Source organism: Anas acuta, chromosome Z (assembly GCF_963932015.1).
Source record: "Anas acuta chromosome Z, bAnaAcu1.1, whole genome shotgun sequence".
In the NCBI taxonomy this organism is placed as follows: domain Eukaryota; kingdom Metazoa; phylum Chordata; class Aves; order Anseriformes; family Anatidae; genus Anas; species Anas acuta.
The window spans coordinates 16,668,955-16,693,589 of NC_089017.1; the positions used below are offsets into that span (position 1 = coordinate 16,668,955).

At 40.2% G+C, this 24,635-nt stretch overlaps 1 protein-coding gene across 4 annotated transcripts in view; it reads left to right on the plus strand.

The window, feature by feature from the left end:
• Positions 1–24,635, plus strand: part of KIF2A (kinesin family member 2A) — a 60,063-nt gene that overhangs the window by 17,823 nt on the left and 17,605 nt on the right. For 2 of the 4 annotated variants that reach the window (XM_068667689.1, XM_068667691.1), the window contains exons 2-11: positions 9,421–9,515; positions 10,818–10,937; positions 11,351–11,405; positions 12,875–12,997; positions 13,574–13,674; positions 15,959–16,054; positions 16,699–16,753; positions 20,676–20,838; positions 24,139–24,229; positions 24,369–24,432. In XM_068667689.1, the coding sequence (XP_068523790.1) occupies positions 9,421–9,515; positions 10,818–10,937; positions 11,351–11,405; positions 12,875–12,997; positions 13,574–13,674; positions 15,959–16,054; positions 16,699–16,753; positions 20,676–20,838; positions 24,139–24,229; positions 24,369–24,432 (963 nt within the window). Of the gene's footprint in view, positions 1–9,420; positions 9,516–10,817; positions 10,938–11,350; positions 11,406–12,874; positions 12,998–13,573; positions 13,675–15,958; positions 16,055–16,698; positions 16,754–20,675; positions 20,839–24,138; positions 24,230–24,368; positions 24,433–24,635 lie in introns of those variants that run through there. The other 2 variants (XM_068667692.1, XM_068667690.1) reach the window with 1 other exon arrangement.

Sequence of the window (24,635 nt, forward strand, 5' to 3'; positions counted from 1 at the left end):
ATGAGTTTCAGACGTGAACAGAGGTTTTCTTCAAAATTTATAGAATTTGGTGACATGTTAACAATTATTATAATGTTCTATAGATTATTTTTCTCTGAAGTTACATTTTTAATATATCGTTTTTCCTTTGATTCCACATTGACAGCCGGGCCAGGCCTTAAGACTGTAGCAGAAAATTTTATCACCGTACGCTTGATGAGTCTGCCAGTTCCTGTAGTGCCGAAGAGGTTTTTTTGTGTCCTTGCAGTCCCAGCGTGTTGTTTGTAGCAATGGATGAAGTGGCACCGCTACAGGAAAAAAAGTGGGCTGTATTCCTAGTTTGCTAACAAATCAGAGAACTAATTAAAACAGTTCCACAATGGAGGGTTCTTGCACAAAATTAAGTCACTGTAGGTTATTAGCAGCGGAAAAAGTAATGGAGAGGTGTACTGAGCACCACACACAAAGAAAATTTGCACAAAAATGTTCATCCAAAGAAGTGAAGTGCAGGAATGCCCTGCTGAGTGAGCCAGCTTCATGGTCACCATCAGAATTAGGGCATAGTCCCAAGGGCAGGACGTGCTTGTGCAACATTGTTTGGGTGCAGAGGAAAAGAGGAAGGTCTGCACGTGGTGAGAAGGGTATGGCTGTGGTTTCTACCCCTGCATCTCCTTCATTTTTCCAAATCCAGGCTGATGCCCACGGAGAAAGATGAGAACTGTGCTCTTCATGCATGTTGGGTGTGAGTGAGTGCATTGTTAACAGTAGCAGTGTTTGTCACCTTTGTCTTGCCCTCTGTGAGCAGCTCAGCATCAACATTGTTGCTGTGGGTACCAAAAGTCAGGATCCAGACCCCCCCTTCAGTGGTGTGTGGGGGCAATGGAAAATGCAAGAGAGTGCTGCTGAAGAAGCACTAATGGCAGCATATACAGAGGAAAAAATATGGCTCAGAGAAATAAAAACTAGCAAATGCTAGAGGAAATGAACTAAAGAAAGGGGAAAGTTTTTTGTTTGTTTGTATTTAAATAAGTAAAATACTACTCAACCTTTTTTAGTAGATAATTGAATCCTATGATGATGCTTGGAGCAAGGACGAGTGCAGAGTTTAGAAATGGTTTTGTAATGTAATGTCCATTGCGAGGTAAGTGCTGCAGATGTGAAAGCACCACTGCCTGGGGCACCAGCTGCTACACGAGTCCCTGCATTTGCTTTGATTTTGGCTGAGTTTTAGTCAGTTTGCCCCTCTGAATGCTACATTAGACTGCAAAGATTTGCTGGTACCTTCCTTGACACTTGCACCCTGCCTTTTGTCTTAGATTTAACTCGGTGTGAAAGATTAGGCATCCTGTACGGTAAAAGAATTGCTAAAAATACCCATCTATTACTTGTGCTGTTAGGTGAGAAAAATTGGATACGAGTTAAGCTTTATCTTCCTTTCTTTCTCTCAGCAGGCCCTAAGAGGCTTGGAGTATATAAAAACATTAACTTTGGAAAACTACCAAATTGTGAGTGAAGTGGTTAAAAGAGAAGTTTGAAACAATGGGTGGAGGAGAAACTGGGTGTATTCTCTGAGTTGTAGGAAAGGAGAAACAAGTCACAGAATCATAGAATCATCGCAGCTGGAAAAGACCTTGAAAATCATCAAATCCAATGATCAACTTGTCCTATTGAGTCCTGCCGCTAAACCACACCCCTTAGAGCCTTGTCTACATGTCTCTGAAATAACGAAAGTGAGGCTCACCCGTAAGGCAGGCCCGTGGGCGGGCGTAGCTGGATGGGGAAGGAAGCAGAGGGCTCAGTGAGCCCACGTCTCTCCGTGCCCAGGTGTCTCAGAGAGCTCCATGGAGTGCTGTTGTGATAACTGAAAGGGTTCCGTTTGTGCTTGGATGGCTGACGTCTGCATCACTAAAAGAGCCACTGCGGCCAGTGCTCCAGCTCAGCTGAAGCCCAGGTGGAAGGAGGTGCGTGGCTGTCGGGGAAAGTATTAGCTCGTGGGGAGAGCTTGATGAAATGTCTGACTTTTATATGAAGTGATTGTGATCAACACTGGTACCTGCTTTCAGACGTCAGAGGTAGTTTTATTGGTGTTTTGGAGAATAACTAGAAAGCCACAGAATGGTTGGGGTTGGAAGGGTCCTCTGGAGGTCTTGTTGTCCCACCCTCCTGCTCAAGCAGGCTGACCCAGAACAGGTGTCCCAGGACCGTGCTGAGATGGCTTTGGGGTGTCTGCAAGAATGGAGACTGCACAGCTGCTTGGCAGTGCAGTTCTGCTTGTCGTTCCAGGGGGTGGTTCTTGTGGAGAGCTGCTGACGGATGAGCCTGGCTATGGCAAGGAGAGGAACTTCCTCTGGGCCAGTGCTGCTGCTGGGCCAGACAAAATTTGGGTATGGAGGCAGCGGGGGAGAGCCTGCAAGGCCAGGGCTGTCCTGGCAGAAGGAGCAGCAGGCCTTGAGGACCCTCGGCCTGGCTGTTGGTGGATGGGTTTGGAGGCTGCCGCCCTGGTGCTTGTCAGGCCCCTGCTGTTCAGTGGCCTCTCCTGTCAGGGAGCTGGATGCGCAGAGTCCAACCTAACACTGCCAAGTCGACCACAAAGCCATGTCCCTAAGTGCCACATCCTACATGTCTCAAGTGCTTCCAGGGATGGTGACTCCCTGGGCAATGCCACTGTTCGCCAAACCTGTACAGCTGCAAGGGGTCGTTGTGCCCCAAGTGTTGTACCCAGCATTTGGCCCTGTTGAATGCCATACAGCTGGACACAGCTCATCGATCTAGCCTATCGAGATCCCTCTGCGGGGCCTTCCTAGCCTCAGCCAGATCAACAGTCCCGCCCAAGCTGGTGTCATGGGCAAACTCAATGAGGGTGGTTTTACCTCACTAGGAAGAGGAGAGGAAGAAGAAAAGGAAAGAAACAACTGATGGGTTGAGATAAGGATAATTTATTTAAAGGAATAGTAATTGGAAAAGAAATTCTTGAGGGAAAATCGCTAACTCAATATTTGAAGGAAAGGGAAAAGCAGGGCCCACACGGGTGCTTGTGAGGGCCCTGCTGTTCATCGTCCGCTGGTGTCAGGGAGCTGGATGCGCAGGGGCCGCAGCAGCAGCGAGCCGATGCGGAGGATGGGTCCGTTGGCGGGACTGGTGAGGCGCTTCCCTGCAGCCTGCTGGGGGGCGGCGTTGATGGGCCCAGGAGCTGCGCCGGCCCCGTCTGCTCATGCGATCCCCTGCGGCCCCCTTCTCCCAGCTGCGGGGCCGTTGTTGGTGGGCCGTGGGCGCAGGTTGTAGCGGCGCTGAGGGGATCTGCTGCGGACCCTCTCCCTGGCGGCGTTCCTGCGGCCATGAGCGGACGGCCTGCACACGTACTGCTGGTAGTCGTCGTCCGCTCGCACCGTGTGCAGGATGCGGTCGATGGGCTGCCTGCAGAGTGGGCACGCGGAGCTGTTGGCAGCCCACCGCCGGATGCAGCGGAAGCAGAAGGCGTGGAAGCAGGTGTAGGTGTAGGCGGTGTTTCTGGTGGTGCCCAGGCAGATGGGGCACCGTTCCCCTGCCGCTGCCTCGGATGGCCCCGCCTGCTGCATCTGGCCACTGCCGGCTGTTGCTGCAGAGCCGCTCTGCTCCAGGTCCTGCTCGGCACGGGATGGAGTGTCCTGCCTGTCAAGAGAGTCATGCTAGGAGGAGTGGGAAAGCACAGAGAGCCCAGGAGAGTGGAGGTTGCAGGGAGGTGAGGGCCTCCTGAAGGGCCTTCTTGTGGGCTGAAATTCTTCTTCCTCATCATCATCATCACCGGGTTCAGCCACGTGGGCCAGCCGTCACAAGGGCTGCTCTCGGCACCTGCCTTGGCTCCCTAATCTCAGCCCCCCATTCACTCTCCCAGGCCAGCAGCACGGCTGGAGTTAGCAGATGGTACCTGAAGGAGGAGGTCCAAGAACGCAGAGGAGCTGTCTGGGCGCTGTCGATGGTGCCAAGGACCCTGGCACCTTCGCTGTGCCCGCAGCTCCGGGACAGGTGCTGTGGGGACCTGCAGTACCCCACCACACGAGAATGCACAAAGGTGCAACTCAGAATAGCCCGGGATGCTCCTGGAGCCTGCACGCCACGCGTCTGAACTCTTAGGAGTCCTGAACCAAATGCACCTCGCGGCAGAGCGGTGAGGTTGGAGCAGTCACAGATGCTGCTCTGTGACATCACGGAGGCCTCTGGGGCTGCCCCCAAACGCTGCCCAGTGAGGACAGCAGCCCCTCCAAAGGGGAAAGCCTGCTGCTTTGCTGGGCATTTGCCATCTTGTCACAGCCTAGGGGCGTTGTCTAACCTCCGACATGTCGGGTCCTGTGGTGGCAGGCTGCGGAGCTCCATGCTCCAGCAATGCAGGCAGGGAACCCTGGTGATGTCCTGGGTGCAAACAGAGCGCACTGACTCGTCTCCTCTGAGGGCTGTCAATGGGACTCACCAGAAGGGCTCATCCCTTGTTGCTGGTGGGAAAGTCCCTGTGGGCAAGTTGTTGTGTTGCTCAGTCACCCCCACAGTAAAGAATCATAGAATATTCCAGGTTGGAAGGGACCCGCAAGGACCATCGAGTCCAACTCCTGGCTCCACATAGGTCTACCCAAAGATTCAGACCATGTGACTCTGTCCACAGTCCGAACACTTCTTAAACTGCGACAGGCTTGGTGCTGTGACTATGTCCCTGTGGGGTGCCTGCTCCAGTGTGTGACAACCCTCTTGGTGAAGAACCTCTTCCTGATGCCTAGCCTAAACCTCCCCTGTCACAGCTTGACACCATTCCCTCGGGTCCTATAAGAGAATAGATCGGGTCACTAAAGAGAATAGATCAGTGCGTGCGCCTGCACTCCTCCTCGTGAGGAAGCTGTAGGCCACAATGAGGTCTCCCCTCTTTTCCAGGCTGAACAGGCCAAGTGACCTCAGCTGCTCCTCATACATCTTCCCCTCTAGGCCCTTCACCATCTTTGTAGCCCTCCTCCAGACACTCTCCAGTAGTTTCATGTCCTTTTTGTACTGTGGTGCCCAGAACTGCACACAGTACTCCAAGTGAGGCTGCACTGGTGCAGAGCAGACAGGGACAACACATCCCTGGACTGACTGGCAATGCCGGGCCTGATGCACCCCAGGATACAGCTGACCCTCCTGGCTGCCATGCTGGCTCATATTCAGCTTGCTGCCAACCACAACCTCCAGATCGCTCTCTGTGGGGCTGCTGCCCTGTGTCTTGTTGCCCAGTCTGTACGTATAGGCAGGGTTGCCCCGTTGCAGGTGCAGGCCCCGGCACTTGCTCTTGTTAAACTACATGCGGCTGGTGATTGCCCAGCTCTCCAGTCTGTCCAGATCCCTCTGTGAGGCCTTTCCACCCTCAAGAGAGTCAACAGCTCCTCCAAGCTTAGTAGCATCAGCACATTTGCTCAAAACACCTTCTAGTTCTATATCCAAATCATTTCTAAAGATCTGGAGGAGAATTGTCCTTAAAATGGAGCCTTGGAAGACCCCACTAGTGACTGGGTGCCAGCCTGATGTGGACCCATTTGCCACAACCCTTTGAGCCGTATTTGTCAGCCAATTGTTCACCTATCGTGTGATGTTTTTGTTTAGCTGTGTGCTGGACATTTTGTCCAGTAGGATCCTGTGGGAAACTGTGTCAAAAACTCTGCTGAAATTCAAGAAGATCCCATCAGCTGGTTTGCCTTGATCAACTGGGTGGGTGATCTCATCATAAAGGGAAATCAAGTTAGTCAAACAGGACCTACCCATCGTGAAACCACGTTGGCTGGGACCAATGACTGCATTGTCCCTCAAGTGCGCTTCAGTAACTTCAAGGATAATCTTCTCCATAATCTTACCAGGCACTGACATGAGACTGACAGGCATGTAGTTGCCAGGGTCCTCTTTCTAACCCTTCCTGAAAATTGGTACAACATTTGCCAGCTTCCAGTGTACTGGGACCTCTCCCGATTCCCAAGACCATTGAAAAATAATGGAGAGAGGTCCCGCAATGATGTCAGCCAACTCTCTAAGCACCCTGGGATGAATCCCATCCAGACCCGTGGACTTGTGTGGATCCAGATTTGAACAGCAAACCCCTCACACGTTCAGGGTTGGTTGGGAGTTTGTCATTCCCACTGTCATGGTCCTCCAGATCAGGGCACGCGGGGTCCCAAAGGCCATCTTCAGCGTTGAAGACAGAGGCAAAGAAGGCATTAAACATCTCTGCTTTGCCCATGTGCTTGTCTGTGAGGTGACCTTCCTCATCAGTAGCGGACCTATGTTTTCTCTGGTCCTCCATTTTCTATTGACAAACTAAACAAACAACCAAACAAGCAAACTTCTTATTGTCTCCCTCAGAGCTGGCCAGCTTCAACTCTAATTGGGCTTTGGGCACACGAATTTTCTCCCTGTAAAAGTGAACGGTGTCCCTGTATTCCTTCCCCATTGCCTGATGCTGCTTTTAGCAGCCATACACTTTCTTTTTATGCCTAAACTCCAGAAGAAGATCCCTGGTCAGCCAAGCCAGCCTTCTGCCCTGCCCGCTTGACTTCTGATATTCTGGAATTGCCTGATCCTGTGCTGTTAGGAGGCAGCGCTTAAAGACTGACCAGCACTGATGGACACCAATGTTTTCAAAAGCAGTTTCCCAGGGAACCTTGCTGACTAGTTCCTGAGCAGCCTGAAGTCTGCTCTCCCCATATTCAGGGCTGAAGATTTGGTGGCAATTGAACTCTTGTCAACAAAAACTTTAAACTCAACCACTTCATGATCACTATGACCAAGACGGTCGCCAATTGCTATGTCTTCCTCCCTGTGTTCTCCAGCAACAGATGGAGGAGGGCAGAAGCATTTGCTGATGTTCATACAGAATGTGTTGTGTTCCAGTTGTGACCACTGGCTCTCCTTCTGTCAGTGGGCACCACTGAAAAGGGCCGGGCTCTGTCCTCTTTGCGCCCTCCATTGAGATATTTGTAGACCTTGATGAGATCCCCTGAGCCTTCTGCTCTTCTGGCTGGACAGTGCCAGCTCTCTCAGCCTTTCCTCAGAGGAGATATGCTCCAGTTCTTGCATCCCCTTTGCGGCCTTTTCTTAGAATGACGTATGTCGGAAAAGACTCTGAGGATCATCAAGTCCAACCATTAACTTAACACTGCCAAGTCCACCGCAAAACCTTGTCCCTAAGCACCACCTCGTACATGTTGCAAGTACTTCCAGGGATGGTGACTCCACCACTTTGCTGGGCAGCTCATTGCAATGCCTAAGCAGCCCGTCTGTCAAGAAATTCTTCCTGATACTGAATGTAAACCTCCCCTGGAGAATCTTGAAGCTGTCGCCTCAAATCCTCTCACTTGTCACCTAAGGGTCACCCACCTTGCTACCACTCCCTTTCAGGTAGTTGCAGAGAGCGATGAGGTGTCCCCCTCAGCCTTCTTTTCAGCAGAGGAGACAACCCCAGTTCCTCAGCCTCTCCTCATTGGTCTTGTTTTCTAGGCCCTTCAGCAGCTTTGCTGCTCTTCTTGCAATGCATTTCAGCAACTCAGTGTTCTTCCTGTAGCGAGGAGCACCAAAGTGACCAGAGAACGCAAGGTGCGTTGTGTGTCACCAGTGCTGCAGACAAGGGGATGATCCCTTTCCTCCTCCTGCTGGCCAGACTGCTTCTGGTGCAGGCCAGGAGGCTGCTGGCTCTCTTGGCCAGCCGGACACACAGCTGTCTTGTGTCCATCGGGCAGTTGACCAGCACCCCCAGGTCCTTTTCTGCCAGACAGCTTTCCAGCCACTGTTCCCCAAGCCTGTTTAGCTGCAAGGGGTCGTTATGCTCCAAGTGTTGTACTCAGCATTTGGCCCTGTTGAATGCCATACAGCTGGACACAGCTCATCGATCTAGCCTATCGAGATCCCTCTGCGGGGCCTTCCTAGCCTCAGCCAGATCAACAGTCCCGCCCAAGCTGGTGTCATGGGCAAACTCAGTGAGGGTGCACTTGACCCTCTTATCAAGAAGGCTGATCAACAGTATTGTCCCCAGTCCTGACCCCAGAAGAACACCACTTATGTCTGGTCACCAATCAGATTTAACTCCATTCACAACAACTTTTTGTGGCCGGCGTTCTAGCCACTTTTTACCCAGTAAACAGCACATCTGTTCATCGGCCATCAATAATCAGTGTCTCTAGAAGACGCAGTGTGGAGGAGACCTATGAAATGACATACAGAGAAGGATCAAGGCGTTTTCATAGTTAAACTGTTGACCAATGGAATCGATTTATGCATGAACTGTGTTCCAGTATGGTCAGGTTATGTTTTGGGAGCAGTACATGGTTCTTGGTTATGTGGAGGTTGGCTTGTGGGTGGATACAAACATGAGGTCAATTAAAACAGTATTCTGGTGTGACAGGCAGGCAGGATGGTGGAAGAGGAGTTGCATATGAGTTGGTTCTGTGGGAGAAGGTTTTTGCCGTGTATATATATACTTGGGGAGTAACTTTTTGTACGATAAGGTTCTTACTGTATCATCTATGTTTGCCTCTCATACACAACAGTTAGGGATTGCATGTTTGTGCTATGGCTCATTAAAGACTATCTGAAGAGCAGTTACATTGGATTTGTATTGCTTAGAAAGCTGAGTTCTTGGTGTACTTAGGGCAAAGCATGGGTGTGAAATCAATGTGACACATGGATCTTGATCCTTTTGTGTCAGTGCATGGCTGCTCTGCTCTTCCAACCACTCCTTGCTACCATACATAGGAAATATGATAAAGTGTGATAGGGGATATAAAGAAAAGTGCAATAAATTATTTAAAAGGAAAATCTGTATTCCTACTGGAAGTTTACTGGTTTTATTTGTCTTTATTGGCTTATTGGCTTGAGATCTTTCACATGAAAAGTCATAGCAATGGCACTGTAGCAGTTGTTTATAAAATGAGGATTTGTATTGTTGTTATAGACAGCTTAATTTTAGCTGAAATACAAACTGATTGAATGTCCATAAGGAATAGATATCAGAATACTATGTCAGGGTGCTTTACTCCAGTCTTGGGACACTTAGTGTTGTATCATCCTAGAAAGAATACCAAAAAGCCTGTGTGGAGCATACCACACATACCACAGTAAACTTTCCCACCCATGGGGTGGGAAACGTTTCCATTATATTGAAATGTTACTGAAACTTTTTACAGGAAAAAGATTTTAAGTGGTGTGGCCTTCACATGGTATTTTGCTTACTTACCACTGTTTTATGTTTCTTGAATTTTTTCACTGGGTCCCAGTAGAACCTCTGCTAGTGGTTCGCATCTAAGCCAGTTTATAGAACGTGGCCAAGAACCTTCTTTTATTTATTTTCCTTACTTTTTTAACCATCTTCTTCCTGCCGTCCTCTGCACACATGTATTCAAATAGCTTCTGAGATTTTTTTTTTCACCTGTTAATAAATGATTGTTTGTGTTTCCCTTCCAGGGAGAATTCATCAAGCTATGGTAACATCCCTAAATGAAGATAATGAAAGTGTAACTGTTGAATGGATTGAAAATGGAGACACTAAAGGCAAAGAGGTAAACTTAACTATTTTAGAACCTTTCTCTTTTTAAATAATGTATAGACTACATGAGCGTTACTTAGAAATTTGCACTGTATAAATGAAAAGAAGATATAAATATTAATTTACTTAATGATTCTTTGGTTACAGACTGTTTTGAATGGGAGCTGTTGTGAAAATCTTATCTGTTGTGTCAGATTTCACTTCCTGAGCTCTGTGTCATAGCTTTTAAATAGTGCTTTTCATCTGTTGATTTTGAACCAGATTACAAAGGCTGAGCTTTCTATCCCCTCTTTACAAGTAGAAAAATCAAATTTTTGAGAGGGAGAAAGACTTGCAACTTAGGCAGGAAACCAGTGGGAGAGCTAGATTAGAAATTCTTTTGTGCCTGTCTTAATGAGGAATTGGACTCTAGTTTGTTTGTTTACCTTTTTTTTTTTTTTTTTTGTCATTAATTTTCTAGGCTTGCTTGCTTTAACTGTCTTTCTGTGTGTCTCAGTTATGTTTTGCTATCCCTTTTTCCTCAAATTTTTGGACCAAGCTAGCCTGTTCAAGCTGAGATTTTGAGAAGCATCCCAGCATTACACCTAACTAGTTTTATTAAAACACGGGAAAAAGAAAAAAATATGAGCATGTCCTGGTGATCTCATCCATGGAGCTCAACCCTCTAGACATAAAGAATCCATACACTAATGATATCTTTGAAAGGTCCAGCCAAGGGAGGTGGCAGTTTAGAAACCAAACTATTTAAGATCTTTAAGAAGCCAAGTTTCAATAGATCTGAACCTTCCTAGTTTTTAGATCTCATCGCCTCCTCAGATAATGGCATTTTGAAAGAGAACTTAGAAGAAAAAAACAGGGTAATATATTTAATATAGATTCAATTTTGTTTTTACTTTTTGGGTCACTGTAATTTGTCTGTTCCTTTTGCACTGTCTGGTAAATTTCAGATAACTGAGATCTCCTTTTTATGTTATGGAATGTCTTTCATTATCTGCAGTAATTTTTTTTTTTTTTTTTTTTGCATTAATACTAGCTATTTCTGTTTTAATTTAATCACTCTACAGAATTACAAATATCTGTTGGTCATTTGTAATTCATCTGTTTTCTGAAGGGTGTGTGTTTCAAGTAAGACAATAACAAATGGCTTAAGATGTTTTAGCGAACACAGAATGAGATAGCTCAGGTTACAGAATTAAATAGTTGTCTGGTAAAAACAATAAATTTATTTATTGTTTATTCTCAAGTGTAACAACAGAAATTGAGAGGTTGAATTTGTTCTTAGACTCACAAATTTGCTTTATATTCTTTTAAACAGATTGACTTGGAGAGCATATTTTCACTTAATCCAGATCTTGCACCCGATGAAGATATTGAACCTAGCCCAGAGACACCACCACCACCTACTCCATCAGCCAAAGTAAACAAAATTGTGAAGGTTGGTAACACCTCTGCTGTGTTCATAATAAACTTACAGAACTTCTATACATTGTCATGCTTGAATTTTTAAATCTTACTTTTGTCTGTGGAACTACTTGTTGAACACGTTCCTTTTATTCCTGTGGTGAATGGGGGGGTTTCTGAAAATTTTCTAAGAATAGGTTTGGCAGGGAGGTAGATGACTACACTAATGTTTATATAGCTAGGTATAGCTCAAGTAAAAACACAGAAAAGGAGGTAGTTTTGAATCAGTACATATAGTTCAAGTAGTCTTCGCCCTAGGCTCTTCGGGGTGGGATTTTGTAATTACCACCTCTCTGTGTTACTGATGTTATGTCAGAGGAAGTGGTGAGGCTGTAATTTATGTTTTCAATAGACAGGTGATCAAATAACAGATTTCTTTCTTTGTAGAGTCGACGAACTGTGGCACCTATTAAGAATGATACTCCTACCAGAGATAATAGAGGTAATTGTTACATCTGACCATTTCAAGGAAGGAAAAAATATGGAAACATTTTGACTTCCTGCTCATCTAAAATTATTTAATAGTTCTGCTTTTCTAATTCAGTATGTACACATGTGACATGTAGAAGACATGGCACATCATTCCTAGAATTACTCGTATGTGTATTTAGGAATGGGTATTTATGAATAATATTTATCTGCAAGTTTAAGCAGTATAACATCAGGAAAGTTAAGCTGAATGAACTGAAGGTGCAACAATTTGAAGTTAATTAATTATGCTATTATAAATCATTATAAATTATGTGTGGACTTTTACAAATTAAAACATCCTCAATTTACTTCAGCTTAATGGAGTGTTTCGATATACTATATGTATTGCACATAAAATTCTTACACTTTCAATTTTTTGGCTTAGTTTTCTAACAGTCTGTGTGTAAACATTAATTCTAAGAATTCTAAGAACACTTTAAACCTACAAGTTATTTCTTTACAGTTAATAGTGAAAAATCTATAAAAAACATAAAAATGACACTGAATAATAGGTGAAATGAAGTAAGTATTAGATGACTGCAGATGTAATGCATCTGTAATATGGAAAGGAATAGTTACTGCTTGTTGTTTTAACTTTCTAACCTCTGTCGAACATAACTAACTTTGGAATGTCATCTCTATGTTATTAATCAAAGCTGTTACCTTCACTTTCATGCTTTTCTGGCAGAGCTTATTAGTAGAACTTGCAAGAAACTGGCCAGCTGAAGCAGAGGTGCTTGAAGCAACTCTTTGAATAATAACTTATGATATTCAGCTCTGCCAGAGAGGCTTGCATACTTACTACATTCACTGGGAACAGATATCTGCATCTTTAGAAATTGGCATCTCTATCACATATGGAATAAGTGCATAAATTTAGGCAGACATGTTGATTGCATCCATATCACTTTCAATGTGGTCTCAAAAAGGTTTGTTTCTTCCACTTGTAGTTTGAGCTGCACTTTGCTGCATTTCATTTGTTTCCCTATAGTCCTCCCAGATATTGTTTGATGGGGTGGAACTATTTTTTAATTTGTAGAGAATGTGAAACAGCAGGGCCATTTTCTTGCTTGGTTTTTGGTATAATCACAATATAAATAAAATTACAGCACTGAAGGACTGTGTATCTACAAGTACATTCTTCATTCTGTGTACATAATAAGCTATACTAATTGTGTAGTAGAGTATTTAAAAGTATGCACAGGCAGCATTAGTACTTAATAATTATCTTGTGTTGGTATATAACATTAGGATAAAAAAGGCTGCATACCAAATGTCTTTAATAATAGATTTTCCATACATATGACTATCCTCTGCACTCACTAAATTAATGCATCTCAAAAGAGGCCTTGTTTTATCTTGTCATACTAAAACATTTCATAAGTTGGTAGAAATGTTATTTTTTCACATCTAGATCAACTTTGTGCTTTTCTTCTGCAGTGGTTGGTTCTGCACGTGCACGGCCCACTCAGCTTCCTGAGCAGTCTTCCTCCTCGCAACAGAACGGTAGTGTTTCAGATATATCTCCAGTTCAAGCTGCAAAAAAGGAATTTGGACCCCCTTGTATGTAAACAGTGTATCAAGGATTCTTTCATTCTGGGCATTACATGTACATTCTCTTGGATTATGTTGTTGTCCATAAATGACAAGTGATCTATATATGCAGTTGTCTGTAGGCTTCCTTACAAAGTTTCTTCAGAGCCCTGTGGCTAAACAAATGTTCATTTTTGTCATAGTTGTGCTAGTGCTTGGAATTTGATTTTTCTTTAACTATTTTTCAATCATGAATGTGTGATTTTTTTTTTTTTTAAATGTGCCTGGACTTGCTTTTAATATGAACCAAGAGATCACATGTACCTGTCCAAATGTATCTATCCAAATGTTTTTTGAGGGTCATTGTCCTTGTATTTTTGGTTGTGTAGTTATTGTCCCATTCCCATATTTTTTCTAATTTATTTATTCAATGAATTTTAGAAATTAAATTTTTATACTTATTTTGTAGTAACCCTGATTTCCTTGAAAAGACAGTTGATATAAATAAATGCATTCTAAATATTGATTAATTAATATAATTGTAGTGTAAATACTAAATCCATGCAACACACTGAAAATATTTTAAATTATATCGTTTTCTCTAAGCACGTAGAAAATCTAATTGTGTAAAAGAGGTTGAAAAATTGCAAGAGAAACGTGAAAAAAGAAGGTTACAACAACAGGAACTTAGAGAAAAAAGAGCGCAGGTTAGTATTTTTAGTTTAGATGGTGCTTTTTTCATTTTTCAGTAATTTTTATGAACTGTGATAGTCTTGAAATTAAAATGTTTTCATCCTGCATAAAAGTTTGATAAGTCATTTTGTTGCATAGCTGCATTGGTCTCATAGCTATATATACAATTTTCCCCCTCTTTTTCTTCCTACACAAACAATTGCTTACAATTACTTATCTTTCCATATGTTATTTCAAAATCAAGTGCTGATGATAGCTGTTTTTTAGGGAGAACATGTTGATAAAAATAATCAAGGCTTTGGCTTTTAGATAAGGCTTTTATTCTACAGAAGATACTTCAATATTACGATAAATTGTTCCTTATGATCTTTGATGCTTTGTAGGAGATGTGTTTAAGGCTCAGATTTGAACAGTGTGTGTTTATTTATTTATTTATTTATTTATTTATTTTTCTTTAAACCTGTCTAGGAATTTATAGTTTAGCTTTGTCTTATGCAGGCAGGTTGGCAGTGAGCTGTTAGAAATTTGTGTGAAAGTTGCTAATCCTGTGAGAAAAATCTCTAAATATTAAATGACTTTCTGTCACAGTAGTGTAAAAGCTTTAGCAAAACTAGTAGTGTAATCTTGTTGGCAGGCTTATGCTTATGGGTTAATCTCTCTAAAGAGATGCTACCAATCTGCTACTGGCATGAGAAGTACCACCACTTAGTAAATAATTCAGACAGTTTAAATTTACTTCATGCTTTAATGATGTTTCTAAGCTGACCTAGAATGACCTATATTGAATTCACATTCTCTAATTTTCATCCACTTAAACAAATGAAAAATACTGTTATGTCTTTATGTGTGAGGAACAATTAATTTTTGGTTTATATCAAAAAACTCTTTGACATGATGCTACACCTAAAATATTCATTTTATCTCACTTTGTGAATACGGCCTTTGGAACTAAGTCTTAAACTTCTGTATGAGAAAGTTGTGGTTGCCTTGATGACCTCTCTGTATCTGTGCTTTCTGGTGCTTTGCATGTTCTGTTGTGAAATACAGCACTGTTTGCTAGTGGGCAAAATATCACTGTCTTCTAGTGGGCAAGACTTTTAAATAGAATTTGAATAACATTAGGCAAATACATTTTCCATAATAAACAGTACTTCTTGCTGAATTTTAGAAGGAAACATTTCAGGAGTAATACATTTTGTGTGGACTTACTGTAAGCAGTTTTAAGTAGTCAGAGTGGAGAATATAAAAGTATAGTCAACTTCTGATTACCACGTCACAGGTTTATCTGAGATGGGAATCAACTCTGTCACAGACACACAGACATCTGGTTGTTCAGTTTCAGCTCGTTAACCACAGTGCATTGCTTTCTGGAAGTGCCTGTGCTGCTTCCACAATCTGCTGTGGTCCAGGAGGAGTTTTAGTTTATTTGTGGGGAGCCATGCAAAGCTCAGTAAGGTCTGAGGACCAGAGCTGGCTGTGTATGGCATCAATAGGATGTCGCCAAACTGCAAAAAATGCTATTTTAGGAAAAGATGTTTGAGTAATTCTGTAGCCTGCCCAGCTCTACACCTCTGACTTAGCAAGGCTTAGACAGGTTCCATGTATGAGCTCTCACATGTCCTTTTGCTTCTGTACTTGTGGTTCCAGCTTTAGGGGTAGGAGGGTTTGTGAGCCTGGATGTAGCGTAGCACATTGTGTATCTTTGGGATTGCTTCTCTTTCTGGGGCCTCTTGGAGTGTTGGAGGACAGTTGGACTTGATGACTGTAGAGGTCTTCTCCAAACATAATTCTATGATTCTAAGAGTTTCCAGTGCATTTAAGTCGTTGTAGAAGTTAACTCAGGACCACTGGTAGGATCAACCTCCTTTATCCATCTCATTTAGAGCAGGTGGGGTACCTGCACTGTCCTCTGCAGCCTATTTTACACTTTTATAGTTGTCTATCCATTTGTTTGTTGGACAGTGTTATCTCAGATTAAGAGGCGTTGACTGCATGTACTGACTGTTGTGAAGTTGTTTGGTAGTGTTTCTGTAATGTACTGATTCTGACAAAAGTGGGAGTCATTTCTCTTCTTTGAGTAGGCTTGTAGTGAGTCCTGAATTAAAAAAGTGTTTTTGACAACCAAAAATATTAAATAAATGTCATATAATGACCATATAATTTCCTTTCTGATCAGTAAATTACCTACATCAGAACATCAGTTAATATGTGTTTTTCTTTATGAGTGAATTCAGAACTAATGTAAATCAGCCCATTTCAGGAAAATAATGTAAGAAATTCTGTTGCTTGCTTCTCTAGGATGTTGATGCTACAAACCCAAATTATGAAATTATGTGTATGATAAGAGATTTCAGGGGAAGTTTGGATTATAGACCATTGACAACTGCAGATCCTGTAAGTATCCTAGGCAACGTGGAAATTTTTTTATCCCTTTGTATTTTTAATATGGGTATTTAATTTTTTTTCCAATGTTTGTATATACTTCTGTGTATATTCATGAAAAATAAGTTGCTTAATATGTATTAGTGTTCTTTATAGCATGGATTTATTTTTTCTGCATTTTCCTGGGATGTTAAGTGATGTGCACACAAAACACTTGGGTTTCTTTGAAAAACCTTGTAGGGTGTAAAGATGAATATTTGATTTTCAAGGTGATGAGGGCCTTTGATTTTCAGAGAAGTGAGGGGAATCCTTAAATGACTTTACCAGATATCTGTGGAAATGTGAGACCCTAACAATTTCCATTAATAAGATATCCACCCTGTTACAGCTGGGTTTGCTTGCTGTGTTATAAGTTGTATCTAATACTTTACAGAACCCAGTCACTATCTGCACAGTTTTTTTATCCTTAATGTACGGCTGCCTTTCAGTTTTTTGGTTATTGTGCAGATGCAATGGGCTTTTGCTCATTCAGATGACTCAATGTATTGGAAATTTCTCTTACTTTATATGTTTGGTTAATTAATTCAAAAACAGAGGTAACATATCCTATAACTGGAACTGAAATATAGTTTACTGAAAGATTTTTTCCTTTGCAGATTGATGAGCACAGGATATGTGTTTGTGTACGAAAACGACCACTCAATAAAAAAGGTATGACCATTTAATATTTTGCAGAATTCTCTTTCTGAAAAGCTGCCTCCGACAGTTATATTATTCATACTGAAGAGATCTAGAAATACTGATCAAAGGTGAAACTCCACTAGTATTGGCCAATGTATGTGAGAGACCCAGACAATTTATAGATTTATCGTAACCTGGATAAAGTCAGGGAGAAAAATAGTTTAAACGGTCACAATTTTGTGGATTGGGAGTAGAGGCACAGAGACTGCAAATTTCTTCCAAGGTCATCTAGGGTGTATTTAGTTGGTTTAAACATCAATTCTGCTGTAATTTCTTGAATAATCTTACAGTGGTAGAATCACCATTTTTTTAAACTATCCTTTAAGTAATCTCCTGATCAGTAAGCTACCCAATGAAAGCTTTTATACACATTTTTTATACATGTATTATTTTTTTAATATTTTCAAGTGGACCTGAATAAGATGTTTAGAACAATTCAGGTGGTACCTACATGTTGGTGTCCTATGACACTTCAGGCACCCAGGAGTATCTAAGGCATCCTCATAGGGCTTGTGGGTTACAGACAAATTGGAGACTCATCTGTAATTGCATCTGAGGATTGGGCAAGGTACCGTGGGGCATATGAAGTGGCACTAACCACCTGTTTTTAGCTGCTAGAATCATTCCCTAGTGACATCTTTGTATATAAGAGTATTATATATACAAACTTACTGCCTGCTCCTTAGGCTGGAGACAATATTCCCCAAATTGTTTAGGTTTTCAACTCCAGTAAATGCCAGTCTTCTCATGATGTTCTCCACTGTCAGTGGGAAAGTGAGAACTACAAATGTTTCTGGACTGGAACCCATCTGAATTCAGCACCATTTTAAGCTGATTTTTATCTTAAAGGACATTTCTTTCTTTCCCTTTTTGTATATATGTGGTTTAGCTAAAAGACTCAAAAGAGCATCACACTGACTATGAAATTACATGAGATGTATTTAGGGTTTTTGTACTGTCAGAGCTACACATTAAGGATTATCTGAAGCAAGCGTTTCCAGAGGGATATGGGAGAAATGTACAGGAAAGAGAAAGTGTATTGATGTCGGTATATAATTACTTTTTCCTTCCACAAAGGAGCTGCTTTGTGGAAGGAAAGCTCACACTGGAAGGAAAGTACACATTAGAGCTGCTGCTGCTACATTATTTTTCATTTTTAAATTAAAATATATACATATAATAATCTAAAAGGAATGCAAAACCTCAAGAGCTGGTTAATTTAAATTATTTTTCACAATCTGTATAATTAGGATATTCAATGCACAAATCTGTTAGAAGTTCAATTTCTGATTTAGCCTTGAAGGTTATCTGTAATAAAATTTGACTTGGAAATCTGATACATTTTGGGAGAAACATTGCCTTCCAACTGCACAGAAGGTGGACAAAGTGAAATTATAGTAAATGAAATCAAGTTGTCTTAAGGCTAATTTATGGGATTCAAAAGTAGCACTTCAAACTCAGTAAGTTGCAGACCTTAGGTATTAGTGGTTAGAAGCTGTTGAGGAACTATTTCTGAAGTTTGTTAGAATCACAAAATCAGAGAATGTCCGAGGCTGGAAGGAGCCTCTGAAGATCATCTAGTCCAACCCACCCACCAAGCAGGATCACCTAGAGCACTTTGTGCATCATGGCATCCAGGCAGGTTTTAAGTATCTCCAGAGAAGGAGACTCCACAGCCTCTCTGGGCAACTTGTGCCTGTGCTCTGTCACACTCAGAGTAAAGTGCCCCCTCATATTCAGCCAGAAACTCATGTGCTTCAGTTTGTACCCATTGCCTCTTGTCCTGTTGCTGGGCACAACTGAGAAGAGACTGGCTCCACCCTCTCGATACACCAGATATTAATAGAGATTGATGAGGTCTTCTCTCAGTCTTCTCTTTTTCCAGCTAAACAGGCCCAATTCTCTCAGCCTGTCCTCGTATGGCAGGTGCTCCAGTCCTTTCATCATCTTCGTAGCCCTCCTCTAGACTCACTCCAGTAGCTCCATGTCTCTCTTTTACTGGGGAGCCCAGAACTGGACACAGCACACCAGGTGTTGCCTCGAAGATGAGCGTCTAAGTAAAAGTGAAGTTGACACTAAAGCTATTTTGTATTTTTTAAAATAAGCTTCTGTTAGACTGGGGAGAAACCACAGAGATAATCCAGTAGTACTATGATACACTCTTCTGAAAACGTGTATTTTATTTTTGAGAATTCATAAGAAGCAGCATTTCTCATGCCACATTTTAAAAATTGAAGAGTGTAAAAGAATTGAAAGACTAAAATTGAAAAGCACAAAAGAATATTATTCTGTAAACCCCTGAAGAGAAAAAATAAAAAAGTTTCCTTTATTATTGCAATAATAGTACATCAAAAATATTACCCTTCCCTCTTCATGTTTTGTATTTTGAAGTTCTATAAGGTGTTCAAATTTTTCAATAGAAATCAATTGTACAAATTCATGTCAGTCTCTCACACACACATATATATCACCATAGTCTTTGGATATTCCCAGCACTGATAATTTTGTGGATTCACTTTGTAGGAAGTAGGTCTTCAGGTTGATAATTTAAATTTTTATTTCAGTGAGGTATATTTACAGTTGAGAAATAGGTATGGTGGGTTTCATAAACACTATTGCACATTTTCATCAGCAAGGAATACAGGTTGTCCTAATAATTACCTGGGAGCAGGTAAATGTCTTATTCCAAACAATTTTTAAAGAAATAATAGATTTGACTACTTTAACTGAAAAAGATTTTTGTGTAAATAATTAGCCTTCGTATATCCCTTTTTACCAGTGTTCTTCATTTCTTTGTGATTACTGCAGAATAATTACATTTTACTTTATTGCAGTGCAGTTGAAATTTTGATTATATTGTGAATTGAATGCATACTTGTGTTGGTGTGTTATGTCATGAAGTGGTAAGCATTGTACAGTTTGATAAGTTTGTTAACTGATGAAAAGATTTCTATCTGATTGTGTAAAGCCACATCTAATTCTTGAATTGCATGCCTTACAAAATTTTACATAGAAATGCAAGCAGGACACATTATTGATCTTGACTGTACACACAAAAGATCTTTATTTTTGTGCATATCATGGATCGCTGGGTTCTCTGTATTTTGCTGACTCATCTCCTACAACAACTAGCTGTAAATTGTAATGCACTGTAGTAATTATAACCTGGGAACTCACTATTGAAATTGCAACTAGATAGCTTTTGTTCATTCCCTATGATAGAAAGCATCATTAGCATTTTAAGCTTTCTGCTTACAAGATAATTTTTCGAAAGTGTTTAACTGTAGAGAAATTCTACATTAAAGACCTACACTTTAGGTTCCAGAAGGAATATACAAAAAGAAATCTCTAAGTAGAATGAAAGCAATAAATTCATTTTTGGAAGCTGTGAACATATTATTATAACATTAAGATTTACAGAAAATAAAAGCAAAATTTTACAATCAAGAAGATTCTCCTAAGCATGCTGGACAGTACAAGTAGTAGACTGCAGTGTTCTGTTTCTCCACAAGAGAACTTACAAAAACCTACAGGGTATGGTAGTAATCTGTAAAAAGAGTTTATAAGACCTGGGCAAAGAACTTAAATCCATGAAAAGTGTTATTATTATAGACTATATTACAAGCTATAATTAATGATGTTTCTTTATCTAATCAACTTTGTAACACTTCTCCTAAATTTCTAGCAATTGCTAGGATAGGATGAATAGACTACCAAAATGAAATTTCTAATTTAGCAGATTATTATCTAGGTATCAGAAGCCCTAGTCTACTGCACTGTTGTTACTTGGAGGAGCTGTGTTATCTGAGATGTTACAGGAATGTAAACAGTGAAAAAAATGTAAAAAATGGTGTGTTGCTACTTAAATATATATATTTCACTTATTTTATAGAAACTTTAATGAAAGACCTTGATGTAATAACAATTCCTAGTAAAGATGTTGTGATGGTACATGAGCCAAAACAAAAGGTGGATTTAACAAGGTACCTAGAAAACCAAACTTTTCGTTTTGATTATGCCTTTGATGACACGGCTCCTAATGAAATGGTTTACAGGTATGTGTAAATGCTTCTTTTTTTTATTTTGTGAATATTTTTTTATTTTATCTCTCATTTATCTCCCATGTCAGTAATTGGGTCATGGATCTGACCCCTGTTCTCTGTTACCAGATATGTACATTGCTATCTCCATTCTTTTGTCTGTATACTTATATTTTAACTCTGCTCATCCTGAATTTTCATCTGCAATGTCATCGCCGTTTCCACCTCTGTTGACCTCAGTCCTGTTCTCAGTCTTTCTCCAAGCCCAGACTTGACAGACAGTGTGTATTACCTGCCTTCTCAGCCAGTGAATGTTTGAACAACTTCATTGCTACTTCATCCGCCTCAGTGTTATTTTCTTATTAATTAGTATGTGCATGGCACCTGGGGCATGAGTCATTGCTTTTGGTCTTCAGGAAACTTGGAATAAAAGGGCAGCACCAGCCCCAAATACCTTGCTGTTTGAATATAAGATAATTAACTTCTGGAAACAAATCAGAAGAGGGTGGAGAAAAGTACAAAAAAGAGCATTGCTATGTTTTTCATATTGCTGAGATTCCTGAGCTGTTGGAAGAAGTGTAGGTGATGTAATGCAGACCTACATGGAAGCTAATTTATTTTGTTCAAAATGTTATAGCTTTTTGATGAAAAAAAAAACAAAACACAACAGCAGCAAAGACACACACACATGTAGCTCCAAGGTATTTGGATCTCTTTTTTCCTTTATTCTTCCATTTTACTTCCACATCTGGCACAGAATAATATACACAACACTTCAAAAACTTGTTTAGAAGTAGCTGTTTGCATTCTACCTGTCACTGAATTGATTAGATACACTAGCAGGCAAAGTTACGACAATAGGGTAGGTCATAATATTGGTATACAGTCTAAATATTGTGAAGCATTTTGTGAGGAATATTGATATTAGAATAGAATTTGATGATTTAACTTCTCCTTAAGCTTTGAGAGTGCTTTTTATAACCCTAAGGAGTATATATTAATTTAATATACTAATGGTTAGTTTTTAATCCAACAGTTAGGAAGTCAAAGTTGGCATCATATCCTGGTAGATTGTGGATGAAATTCTGTCATTGGATAAGTGAAAATACATAATAAAAGATCCATTAAAAAGCCTTGAAAATTAAAATTTGAGTCCTGCAGTTGATAAAATTAGGAGAAGAAGGATAGCAAAATGCAAATCTCTTTAGCCTGTTAGTTTAAAAGACTTTCATTAGTGTAAACTGAAGCAAAGGGAAATCTCCCTTGGAGATTTCTCTGTAATGTTTGTCTATCGGTGACTTTTCTTTCATCACATGGAAGGGCTGTGGGAGAGCCTTATGAAGTTTGCCTCTTGCAATGGTTTTCCTCCTGCATAACAACCAGTTCTTTAATCTCCATTTTTCCCATTAGTCCTCATTTATCTTTGTGAGCATAGTGTTTAATTGTGAAAGGTGTTTTTGGCATACAGTGTTACCATATTTTAGTGTTCAGTTTCTTCTGGATAGTTTTTATTAGTTACATGATAAATTAATGGTAATATGAGAAAATATTGAAATATGTTTGTACTCAGCCTGAAACAATCTCTGGCCTTTGTAGTAGTACAGGGTTTTTTCTTCTTCCTCAGATGGCACAATATTGATTATTACTTGAAGGATAGTTTGCTTCAAGGTCTTCTGTTATAACTGAATTAAGAGCAAGATAGGTGTCATGGTAGGCTGCCACAGTGGGGAACAAAAAAATGATATGACTAGTTACTCCAATTTTCTTCTGTATGATAAAATTAATGTATTTGTATACTGGAAAACATTTTTCAGTTTGTCAGGAAAAAATCTAATATTCCATTTTAGTAGTTTAATTTTGCCTAATTTGTATTTTAAGTATTTTGAGTCCTTGAGCCACAAAACTGAGTTGCAAGTTGTTCTTTTTTCAATGTTAAAAAACTTTTAACACTAGTTTGAATGGGCATGCATTTTGAATATTTAAAGGAGAAACAAAGTTTATATATCTAAAAGATCAAGGTTGCAAAGGAAGGTTCTGGCAGAAGGAAAGTTGGACTGCATTTGGCTTGGTAACATTAAGAGTTGTATAACACTTTATGAAAACGTTTCTAGTTATGATTGTATTCTGTCTTCGTTTAAAATAGATAATATAAATACCACTTTTTATAAATCAAAATGCATAATTTCAAACTCAACAGAGATAATGGAGTATGCTTTTTAGGAAAATAGGCTTCTTGAAATTTATATTACAAATTTAAAAGAACAAACAGAGAGGTGGAAATATCCTGTTGAGGACAAATGAAGTATATGCTTGGAGGAAATAAAAAAGAAAGACTAAGGCTGATCAGAAGTCATCTGGTGCATTCGTTTTTTGTTTTTTTTTTTTTTAAATGATGGTGCTGTTACATTTTGTATAACCCTTGGCTGCTGAATGGGTTGATCTTGCCTGTATACTTTTTGTAAGTAATTTTGTGTTTGTTCCAAAGTGAAATAAAAGGAAACATCTGGAAGAAGTTTAGAAAGAGTGCATTAGAAGAATGTTGCAGAGACTCTTGCTGTAATTGTTTAATAGAGATAACCCTCCATTAGGTTACACTTTGCTTTTCAAGATATTTCATGAAATAACAGTGATAAACAGCTAGAATTAGGAATAGTAACAGAATGTGTTTTTTAAAAGCAGAAGTTAGTCCTTTAAAATAGAAAAATAATACTTTGGGAAAGTTTTTTACACATCAAGCAATACCTCAGGTATCTATAGATTTTTCTGTTCTGATGAGCTTGGTTATACATCTTCTGAGCCTTTTCTCAGCATATGTATGTTCTCAAGATATTAAGAATCTCAATGCTATTTTGGCCGTCTGTCTTATAACATTAGTCTTAGAAGCTGATTTAGAAAGAAAAGAAATAATTAAAAAAGCATTGTAGAGGGATTTTTGTAAGGGCAAAACTTAAGTATTTATCTATTCTGTTCTCCCGCTCCCATATTTTCTAGTGCTGTCTATTTTTTTTAGGAAGCTGCAGACTCCATGTAGTAAGCTGTGCTGTGTTGCATTATTAAAACAAGGACTTTTTTTTCCTCAGGGCTTAAAGGAGGATTATATTGTTGTAGAATAAATGGGAGACACCTTTTAGCTTTTGTTTAATGTTTTAGGATACTTTAATGCCTTAGAGCTGTATTAGCTCTAATTTGGAGATGTTCTTTGGCATCTCAAAGTACAGACCCAGTTCTGTCATTTGTGGCCTTATGTTGTCCCTGTGGTAGTGGCAACTTCAAGTGTTTCATTTTCTTACATGCTTTTTTTTTTTTACATTCAAGGTTTACAGCTCGACCATTAGTTGAGACCATATTTGAAAGGGGAATGGCCACTTGTTTTGCATATGGGCAAACAGGCAGTGGAAAAACGCATGTAAGTATTTCTTGCACATGTCAGCAATACACTGTTTTTTACATACGATGCACTTGGTTAAATTCTAATAAGTAACAAACACTTAAGTTATGGTTTTGTGACTTTAAGTGTTTTTTTTTGTTGTTGTTTTTTAATGTAGACTATGGGTGGTGACTTTTCAGGAAAGAACCAAGATTGTTCAAAGGGAATATATGCACTTGCAGGTGAGACTTTATTGGTTTGTTGTCTTTTTGCAAATTAGTTGAGGTCAATAAATTTTCTACTTCTTATTGTGCAAATATAAGGTTCTACATATTTTGTGTTACAGTAGGGATTTAGTAATATATAAAGTAGTTCCTAGCTGTGTAGTCTTTACACTGTAAAGGACATACAGATTATTTCCAAAATGTAATAATACTAATGATTA